We start from the raw sequence: 11,513 nt of genomic DNA on the forward strand, positions 1-11,513 counted from the left end.
TTAGCACTGTATGTTCCTCAGACTTCTTTGCAATCTAGACCACAAGGAGGAAGATGCCGTCATCTCAAAGGAAGAACCCCCTTAGTTAATACTTCCTGTAAATGTCTCCACAGACCTGATGAGAAGTGTGTCACTTGGGTGATTCCAGATCCTGGTAGGTAGACAATCAAGATTAGTCATGGCACTTCCCTTGTGAAGGAAAACTTTTAGCATGGAAAAGCATCAAGAGATGGGTAACAGTTTGCTTTTAATGTATCTGGCCACATCCAATTCTGTGTCATTGCCTTCTTTGCATATATCTTCCAGACTCTGGCATAACCCATGTAGTTGTGCAAGTTGCAAGAAGTGGACACTCTTCACCAGATTAATGATACGATGATACAACCCTGATGATGGACAGTTTTACACTAAGTGTGTCACCCATCCCTTTAGATGGACACTATACAGAAGACTGGTGAATCCTCTTTAGGGAGGTCAAGTCCAGAGATTGCTGAGTATGAGGTGAACTGACCTGAAAACCCAATTTTCATGCCACAGCCCACCCCAGTGCCTTTTCTCATGCCAACTGGTCCACAGTTCCCAGAGGCTCTCTGTTGCATCCAAAGCTGTGTTGCTTAAAGCATCGTTCTTGGTCCAGTTGTACTGTGAGCTAGAGGCATGCTGAAATAAGCATTGTGAAGCTCTGCTGTGGACTTGACTCAGGAAGCAGCAGTTTGTAACCACATCCTGCAGAGAGGATTTGTTCTGTCTGCTGCAGGGGTGTCAGGAGCAAAGCAGGTCCTCCGTGACTATCTATTGGTTGAGTAAATGAGCGAATTCCTCCTTCAAAGAAACCAAACTCGATCATACTTTCCCTTTGAGCGGCCCCTTCACTGTGTGTTTGTCTCTACCTCTTTTTCTGTTCACAGGGTTCTGGAATATGACGCTTTGAGATTTAACCGCTGCACAAAAACTTTCTTTCCTGGCTCTTTTGGTGATTTACACTAGTGCATCTGGAGCACAGGAACTTTTTGTTTTAGGCATCATTTCTGTCATCACCATGTAGTGCCTAGGCCACCACAGAGACTTAATTCACATGGAAAGAAGCAAAGAAGGAAGATGCAGAAATAAGCAAACAGGCAATGAATGGCACCTATCTGTCAAAAGCCTAGGCTAAGAAAGAATCTGTCATTATTTTCCTGAAATAGGTGCCAGTTCTCCTTCCTTAATCACAGGAAAATTAGCACAGTATGCCACAAAACAAGGGATAAAAACATATTAGCATCTCAACAGACACAGAAGAAAAGCCCAGACAGTAGAAGATCACAGCAAACATTGAATTCACTGGAGCAACTGAAGCCTTGCCTAGTCCCAAGTGAGATTTGTACAAGGTGAGCATTCCCACGAGCACTGCTCCTGTTCGTGGCATACTGGAAGACCAGTAGAGGTAATAGACATGGAAAAGGAATGAAAGGCACTTAAAGTTGACGTGGTGCTAGCCAGCACACTGGACAAGGTGATTCATACCTACAATTAATCCCAGCACTTGAGAGCTGAGGCAGGGAGCCTGTGAGTTAGTTCTAGGTCAGCCAGAGATGCACAGTGAGTGAGTCCCTGTCTCAAAGCAACCTCTCTTCTCCAAAACTGTTCAATAAAAATCTCTAGTGAGTGAGACCTCAGTAAAAGAAGCTGCTATTAGGGACATTCTTCATGGAAGAATACTTGACAAGTCTGTGTGAGGCCCTTGGATTTGATCCCTAATGCTCTCCCTGGCCTGTAGAAGAGCAATTTCTAGCCATCAGCATTAGTAGTAAGTAGTATTTCTAAATGGCCACTTATTAAAACCATTAGATTTTTCTTTGAATCAAAGCATTTCCTTCACTCCGTTGTCACATCTGGATTTTGTTCTCAGCCCTTGCTTTAATAGTTCTTGGGGATTTTATTCATTCCACATCAATTCCAATTCAAATCTATAGCATTTCATTCTCAGAGTTCTCTTTTACCAGAATCACTTAATGAGGTGTTTTCAGGATTCAGGAGTAGTCATGTCTCAGTTACTTTACAACTCGGATGTGAAAAAGTACTATCTAGTAGCAAAGCCATTCCATTATACATTGTCCATCCCAGGGAAAGGGCAAGACTTAACTCTTGAAGCCTACAGAAATGACATTCAAGAATCATGTCACTGATTAGGATTGCAAGCTGTCAGCCAGAAGATATAGGAATTCTTAGCTCATAAGCCTAAATTCAGGCTAGAACTGGTTCCAGGTATGCAAAACAGATGTAGCACTTTTCCTTTAAATTAGGGTGGCCCTTCTGGTCAGGTTTGCTGGTTGTGACTTGAGTCTTCTTTGTTCAGCATTGTAATCAAGAAATATCACACCTCTTCTAGATCTTGCTACGAGAACTCAGACTGTATGTGTTTAAAGATTTGTCTGGTGCAATCATTTTTATTTTGAAACAAAATAAAATAAAAGTGAATAATCTAACCAACTATTGATCTTTCAGAATAAATTTAATTCTGGATCTGTTTCAAAGAACCTTCACTAGAAGGTTTAGGTTTCAAGTTCACTCACAGTGGATTTCAACACAAAAACATCTGTCACTACAGGGTTCTATATTCCTAGTATTTTAGTTGTACCATAGGCTTTTAGTCCATTTTTAGGGATAGTGTAGTTAGAACCAGAATTTAACAGAACCAGTACAAATTTCAAATGGGCGAGCAGTTTGAAATCTTTGGCATGGCTGATATTTGACTTAAACATCTGAACCAACTGACTGCTTCGAAGACCAGTGGTTATCTGAGGTGAAGTTCTATTTTTCCTTTTTATCTTCCCCATGGTTCACTTTGGATTATTGCCAAGTTTCAGCATCAAGAGTCCCACTTCAAAGGCACACTTAGTATCACACGGTAACAGTAAACACTGTTTGGGGTGAACAATGAATAAATAACTCAGTCATGAAGTTTTTAGACAAGACAAATTTTAAACAAGTTGGTTTGTTTCTGGCCACAATCCTCCTTGGCCTTTTGTGTGGTTTGGCTCTTTTTAGTCACAAATTTGACAAATCTTTACTAAATATCAGGTTATTCCTAAATACCTGAAATTTTTACTTAAAGATACATCATTTTGTTTTTTCTGTTAATCTATTTGATGCCCATCTTCTTCATTATAAATTTACAATTCTCTGTATTATTTTAATTAGAAAAGAAAACAAACATTTGGATTCAAGGGTTTGTTTCTAAGTCAAATGTCCACTAGATGGAACTATTGTCTCAAATGAATCAGACTTGAACAGCCCTAGTTTCCACTTTTCCTGTTGTTAGGGCATAAAACCTAAGGGGTGATTTCCCTCCTTTTCTCTAGTGTCTTTTTTATATAAGCAACATTAGCCCTTAGAATGCATGTCTTCTGACAGCTAGTATTCCAAACTGTGCCTCTATTAAAACTTCAGTTAAGGTGACCCAATGCTGAGCCCTCCCAGGTCCTTTTCTGTTTCTTAGGCTTAATGATAACAAATGAAAATACTTTGATTAAAAACCATGCCTTAAAACTAGAATTTTGGAGACTTTCTTAATGATTTCATAATAAAAATTCACACGTATGTAAATAAAAACTTTGAGTACAAAGTACCTACCAAAAAGATGAAGAGGCCCACAAGACTGGAACATAACCACCAAGAGCACATTCTGTCCCACCTGTCTGTCAAATTCTCAAAACATATCATTGTGATTCGTTCACACACTCTTACCTAGTGTATACCAGTTGTTACTTAGATAGCATATCTCATTTTACCTCCTGTTTAATGACAAATTTCCCCTACGTGTCACCTCTTGAGTACACACATTCAGCAGATGATGAGCAGTCAACTGGCCCCCAGGAAGGAAACCTCTTAGAGGTAATATGAAAATATTAAGCACTATATGTCTCAAAAGCCAAGTCTGAGTTACTGTGATATCGTTGAAAATGCTGTGGTTCTTTTCTCCCCTTTTTTACTATGAAAGTTAAAGGGGAAAGTTTTTAATTAAATTGAAACAGTTATAATATTTAATATTTTCAAAGCTCTCACAATTGAAGGAAATATTAATTTTAAAAATTGAAATATACAATGTTCTTTGTGTTCAAAATAGTTTACCCAATAATCTAAGACTCTCAAAAACAAACAATAACTTTATATTTTCCCTTTAAATCAATATGGAATTACAAACATTAAATTTTCACTTATTGTTTTATGCATAACAAAAAGTAGTTCATGCTCAGTAAATTTTTCTATCCTCTGTATTTTGAAAAGCCTAGAAATTCCTTGTCTGGTCTTAGAGTTACACAACTACATTGGTCTCCTAAGAACTCAGAGGCCAGTTTGTTTTATGTCTGAGAACACTGTGGACCGAGGCGTAGATAGGAGCTTGTCCACAGCCCATAGCACCAATGGCATAAAGGAAAGTAGGCCCCTGTGCTGCACAGGATGACTGTGGTATTCTCACCCATCCAATTCCATCATTTACTAATCAGTTTCTATCCAATGCTAATTTATGGCTTTAGAAACATTCGACACTTTGATGTCTTTACTTTTGGTATGCCATAATATCTTTCTAATTCTCAAAAGTCCTGACTTTCAAATATCGGGAAAAATCTTCACTGACTTTCTATTGTATTTTAAAACAAGTCAAAACCCCTAGGTCTGAGGCATGTGGCTTTTTTCCATACTGCTCCAGCTTACATTCTGAGATTTAATGTCTGTCATTCAACATATATAATACTGCACTGAAATCATATCTGTTTACCATTCCCAAAACACTTTTTTGGTATTTTCTTTTTGCTGTTATTCTCCTATGACTAACATAATAACCTCCAACTTCTCACATGTTTAAGACAAAATTCAGATGTCTTTTTCTTCCCTAATCTTCCTTTCTTTTTCTTGTTCTATTTTATCTATCATCGCTCTTTCCCTATCTTCTATCTATCTATCTATCTGAGATAAGGTCTTGAATCATAAGCCTGACTTGCTTGGTATTCACTATGTAGCCAAGAGTAGCCTCAAATTTGTACCCTTCCAAAAGTTGACTGTACAGTTTCATATCACCTTATCTGGCTAGACACCACCTTCTTGATGGAATTCAAATCATTCTAATCAGAAACAACATTTCTAGAATTTATCTTTTGATGGCTTTGACTTATCTTTCAGGTTATTTATTGATTTCTACTTGGGCTGGTTTGTTCTTTTTCAGCCTGACACAAACTAAAGTCACGTTGAAAGAGGGGAACTCAGTTGAAGAATGACTTCTATCAGATTGGGCTGTTTTTAAATTAAAAATTGTGGGAAGGCCCAACTCACTGTGGGTCTCTATATAAGCAGGCTGAGTAATCCTTGGAGAGCAAATCAGTAAACAGCACTTTTTCATGACTTCCGTTTCACTTCCTGCCCCAGGTTCCTACTTGACTTCACTTGATGATGGACTGTGAAATGGGAAGCACAAGCCAAGTAACCCCATTTCTCTCCAAGTTGTTTTTGGTGATGTTGTCTATCACAGCAATAGAAAGTAAATGAGTACAGTGCCATGTAATATTTACATATATTAGGTTTTTTCATAATCAAATTTTTCTCACTAAATGCAACATAAACTTGATAAATACAAGTCTAATTATGCCTTTGACTGAACATATTAATTACTCTAATGACTTGAAGGACCAAGTCCAACTGCCTTCAGATGGGTATTAAGAGTGAGCATAAGATGACTATTACCCCTCACCCTCATCCATTTCCAGTTCAATATTCATGTGCATTTAGCTTGAGTTTGCTCAACTTACAGTGGTCTTTGTCACCTCTGGATCTTTACATGTATTGTCTCTACCACCTTTAATCTCAGTTTTTAATGCCAAGCATGAGGAAGTTCTCATTCACCACACTTCTGAGCCTACTCATCTTCTTCCACAGCAAACTAGCATTGCCCAGGATCCATCTTATGTCCTTCCAGAAGCATCCACACTTGATGGACTGTATTTAATTGGTTTTACCAATTTCCTTCCCTGAATTCTCATACATTACTTTGTAGATACTATGTCTATTTCATATCCAGCTATTATCACACTGTTTTGCACACCCCAAAAAAGTTACATGTTAAAAAAGACTGTAGAGGGCCAACCATGTATATACTATGCGGTGAATATTTTATAGTAATCAAATTTATTAAATTTTGGAGAAAAGGGTGTTATGCAATTATCTAGATGGTTTCATTTTCTGTAAGAATATTTTTGTAAAACAACAATGATGTCATCTAAGCAAGCTAATAATTAGTCACACATATAGAGCAATTTTATCACATATTTCTTTTGTATGTACACAACAACTATTCTGGTTGTTACATCTTGACATTCAGGTCATCCTTAGATACCAACAGTGGTTTCTAGGAGTGACAGAATAAATGTATTGGCCCAGGGAAAGTCTGTGCATTAGCACAGAGAACATTATTTTTCATAGATTATACTGAACTATTGGAGAAGTCAGTTTACTCCCTGCTTGACCATGCTCATTATTCAGAAGTTGAAGTGGTCTCTGTGGTTCAGCTTAGAGATACACATCAAATGGAACACTTTTCAACTATCCAAAATAGTTAACCACATGATAAAAATCAATAAGCAGTAGTGTAGCTTACTTAATGAAAGTGCAGTCCTAAACCAGCAAGAACTAGACAGAGGGTCAGCCTCTTTAACTTCCCTATTTTACATATAAGGGCAAGGGAGGCCCAACAGGTAGGATAGCATTTTAACTAATGTATTTCCCACCACAGTAATGGATTCCCCATTTAGCATGTGGATAATCATTTGTTATTCACACTCCCTGGTCCATTACACCCTGTTGCCATTACTGACCACTCCCGACGGATTGAGACATCCTTAGCTGGTCCCTCATGTTCCCATTCCTAGGATACCATGAATGGTTTTTCAATACATATTTTGGTGGGATTATAAAGAAACAAAATTAAAGAAGTGTTATCAATGAGCAGATTTCTTTGGGGGAAACTTGAACCTTCTTTGTTTGAAGGACTTCAATGCTCTTTTAAAGGTCCCAGATATTTAAGGAGAAAATTCTGAAAACCCTTCTAGAGTGACGGAAGGTAATGTCTGGTCACAGACATTCTGGATTCTGCCACTCAACCAATCTAGTGCTACCCTTGGGCACATAATTGACTGTTGTGGCAAAATGTACTTTGACAGATGCAAGGTTATATGACTTTTCTGAACCTCAATTTTTTCATCTGCAATATATATATAAACCCAATGCCTGCAGTGGTTGCTTCATTGGTTTCTTGTTTAGTCCCAAAGGGAATTATGGCTATGAAAGGCTTTTAGAAACTGTAAAAAGCAACACAAACATGAATTAAACATCTGGTTTACTTTTACTTTTAGGAGATAACACGTTAATGCTGCATAAACTTCCATGAGTGCAGATGGATATCCAACGGCAGGCAAGTCTCTCCTGTGAGTACCTAGCCATTTTTCTGAGTTCTCTTGGGAAAGCAGAGGTGATCATGTTCTTGTTTGTGCTCTCATCGGCCTATTTATGTGCAAGTTATTATGTAACTTTTCATAGAACTCTCCAAGTACTCCTTCGACCTTTTCCAACCTGAAGTTCCTCTTAGCACCTTTAAAGCCAACAATACCCATGACTAGCACCTACAGCTGGCCTTTGTGCATGGCTAACTGCATTTACTGTTAAGAGCCTCTCAGTCAAGGAGAAGGCTTCTGTCTGCAAAAGACATTATTCATTACGCACAATACCACTCTACTACTCCCCGGCCCCTACTGAGCCCTATAGGAACAGTAGGCCAAGAAAGCCCAAAGTGGTGGACCTCTTCTGCTTGAAACCATAGCCGTGTCCCTCATGCCATACACTCCAGCAGGGACTGAACACAGTTCCCTGGAGTCAGAATTAATTTTTCTTCTAGTCCTTCCTTTACTTAGTTGTATATAAAAATTATATATTTGAATTTTCTGCTATACTTATTAGAAAATACTTACTTGAAATTATATTTTAATATTTTCCTGGTTTATGTGTATTCCATTTATCTTGCATTATAGTCATGAGAATAATAAGCAGATTAACCACAGGTATCAGTATTATGTCTACCCATGCATGCAGCTTGGAAAACAGTTGCAACTTATAGGATGGAAGACAGAAAGTTCTAGAGCCCAAAGCTTGGAGATGGACACACGGAGCCCCTGTGAGACGCAGCTCTGACCTCTGAGGCCAAGGCATTATTTACCTATTCCTAGTTGTCTTTGATGCTCGAAAGAACTTTGAGCCTCTGAAGAGAGGGTACTGATTTGGTATTGATGTCTCTGAGGAATTGTGATGAGGCTGATGGGAAACAAACAGACAAAAGCCCATCAACTGTAATCTACAAAATATTGTCAGTGCCCGAAGAACCATCACAGCAGGGAAGCAGACGGCAGCAGGTAGTAAAAGCAGGTTCAAGAGTGAAACTAGGGAGGGAAATGTTTCTCTTTCCTTCAGCCTTGTGTTCTACCTCCACCACCCCTCACTGGAAGTGTCTAACAGAGAGCAAACAAAGGTAAAATATGCCAGAAAGTGTTCACCCTCAAGATCACCAGGAAGAATGGTAGAGGTATGTTGTAGCACAGTAAAATTAGCTTAATATTGGGTTCAAAATGGTACAGAAATTTTTTAAAAGGCGTTTTGAATGTTTAGACTTTGAAAAAAAAAGCATTAAAAACACTTTCCAAACTAGGAATTAGTTTAAAAAATAAAACTTTTTATTGCTTTAGGCAGATTTGGGAACTTTTCATTGTTTCTTATACATTTGCTACTGGAATGTTGACACTGTCATCTTCAACATACTTTTGAAGTGTTCAGTGAAGTACTATCATAGTAATCAATTCTGTGCTTAGGAATTAATGACTGATATCCAAATCCTACCCCCAACTCTATGCTAAGGCTAAAACATAGCTAATTATTCTACTGATTGTGTCTGATCAGATGACTGGAGTAGTTGTTTATCCCACTGAGAGTTTTTAAATAAAAACAAGACATATTGTGCTTTATTTAGTTTGAAATAAGCCAAATTGATCATTAATGTTGTTCTTTCCATCTATATGATAAGTATGATCCTCTACCTTACACAAACAAGATAATGCCTAGGATTTGTGTATGCTTACATGTGAGGCAGGATCTGAGATTGGCATCCCCAGCTGAACAGAGAGTAAAAGTACAGAAATCCTTTTCTTCATTACCTAATTCTATAAAACAGGGTATGCCTTCAAAGAAATGCGTATTGCATCACTAGAATCTCTCCATTTATGCAGATGCTGTATTCAGCTATACTGAGCTTTCTGCATGTCATCATAGGAGTTGTGATAGACTAAAAGTGACCCAAAAGTTTTGTTCCTCCATTGGAGGTAGAGCCTAATTCCCCATACCTGGAATAACATCATCTTTCTAAGTTGCTTTGACCAGAAAGGGTACAGAAACAATCAATCCTATCTATTCTCCCTACACGATCTTAGGGGCCTTTCTCCTCCCCTCCCTCTACTCAGCCCAGCCATGCCCCCAATGCAGACTTAGTACTGTGTTCATAACCCTACTGTATTTCTTGCTTCCTTAAGCACTTTCAGACACTTCTCACCACTGCAGAAGCCAGAGAAGAGCTAACCCTTCCTCACAGACTACAAGCATCTCACCTCTAATACACACAAGAAACAACGGCAGGAGGGTATTTCAAGTGATTCTATTTTTTAAAAATGTTTATTTTAATGCATATGAGAAAGAGAAAAAAATATAGCCAGCACATGACACTGATATTGCTGTTTAGGTTGTTAATTTCCTCTTAAAATAAGCTATTTCATAGAGAGAGGGTTTACATCTTAAACAAATCAATCACATAAGAAATAGTAGACGCTGTGTTTAAATACAGAAAACCTTAGGGAAACTCTTCCTTAAGGCAAATTGGCTTAAATCCCACTTGGTTCAAATCCACAATCCAATTTACTTTCTCTCTTTTTACCAAAAAGACTCTTCTGACTTAAGAGCTTCCGTGTTTCCATCCTCTGAGGATCTCCTAACATGTCTTGGGATGGCTGCAGTTGCCTCGTGTTTCCTTTTGTCTTCTTAATGCTCAACATGAGCCTAATGATGTCACTATGGGCATTCTGGTTAAATTTTTTACAGTGTTCTCACTTCATTATGCTTTGCCTCTCTATCGTGTGTATCTTTCCCACTTCTCCCCCAAATTCCTACATTCTGAATTCCTCCTTTGCCTTATCTGTCTTTCCCATCCCTCCCCACACTTCCCAGTCTCTCCACACTACCCTTTTTGGCAGCACTACCTGTGGTGCTGACTAACTATACAGCAGTGTTTTTACTTGGACTTGTTAGTTGGAATATGTTATTGTTGATGATGATCTATTCTGACTGGGGTGAGATGAAACCTCAAGGCAGTTTTAATTTTCATTTCCCTGATTTCTCAGGATGTTGATCATCTTTTCATATATTTATTGGCTGTTTATACATCTTTTGAGAAATGTCCACTCAACATTAGTTGGCTCATTCGTTGATTTCATTGTATTTTACTTTGGCATTTCATTTTTTAGTTCTGTACAGATTCTAAATATGAATCAGTGACAAATGAATAGCCGCCAAACATTTCCTTCCATTATGTAGACCATTTCTTTCTTCAATCAATTGTTTCCATTGCTGTGTATGAGATTTGTAATTTCACGTAATCCCATTTGTCAATTGCTACTACTTTTAGAGTCCTATTCGGAAAGTATTTGCCTACACCCATGTCTTGAAATATTTCCCTGAGTGGTTTGATGTAGTTCTTTTGCCCACTTTGTTTTGACCTTTAGACCTGGTAAGAATAGGTGGGGACCAGATTTGTAGCCTTTGTCTTAAGAATATCTAGTTATTAAAGAGACCATCTTTGCTTCATTTCTACATCCTCTACTCCAGGATCTTTGTTGTCCATCCCTAGTGCTGCTAATGATTTCACCAACCTGCCTTTACTTTCTCATGACTATTTTTAGTTTTTAATTATTATCTGTTTTTCACCTATCTCCTTTCCCCTTATAACTTTGCTATCACTCATTGGCACTATTGTTCACTTGGTTGTGTTTCTTTATTCCAGTACTTTTATGCCTTGTCTTGAAGTAAAGAAGAAAAGAAGGAGTAAATAGATTCATGGATGTATCTGTTGGTGAAAAGAGGAGGAAGAGTCACATTGCAGTCCTCAAGTACTTTCTGTATTTGAGTCGTGGCTAGAGTGTATATATGGCCTCCTCCTTCAAGAACATCCACACCCAGCATTGAAAACTCTAGCACAGAGTTGACTGGATGTAAATTTGCCTTTAGTTTGTGAAAGACACTCTGTATTTAGCACAACTTATTAATCACTCACAGTTTCTCACAGGGGTGAGGTGCTTGAAGTTTCCCTTCTTTCCTTTCTTTTTTCCCCCTGAAAATCAAAACTCCTTTCCCCTGTTTTGATGGATACACAATTAAATTTAAGTTTCCAATAA

At 38.1% G+C, this 11,513-nt stretch overlaps 1 protein-coding gene across 2 annotated transcripts in view; it reads left to right on the forward strand.

Moving 5' to 3' along the window:
- Positions 1 to 11,513, forward strand: part of Tnip3 (TNFAIP3 interacting protein 3) — a 112,282-nt gene extending 100,769 nt beyond the window's left edge. For both annotated transcript variants that reach the window (XM_040738853.1, XM_040738854.1), the window contains 2 exons: positions 7,386 to 7,457; positions 11,123 to 11,513. In XM_040738853.1, the coding sequence (XP_040594787.1) occupies positions 7,386 to 7,420 (35 nt within the window). In that variant the 3' untranslated portion in view covers positions 7,421 to 7,457; positions 11,123 to 11,513. The remainder of the gene's footprint in view (positions 1 to 7,385; positions 7,458 to 11,122) is intronic.

The sequence above is a fragment of the Mesocricetus auratus genome, unplaced genomic scaffold (assembly GCF_017639785.1).
Source record: "Mesocricetus auratus isolate SY011 unplaced genomic scaffold, BCM_Maur_2.0 Super-Scaffold_100676, whole genome shotgun sequence".
Lineage (NCBI taxonomy): Eukaryota > Metazoa > Chordata > Mammalia > Rodentia > Cricetidae > Mesocricetus > Mesocricetus auratus.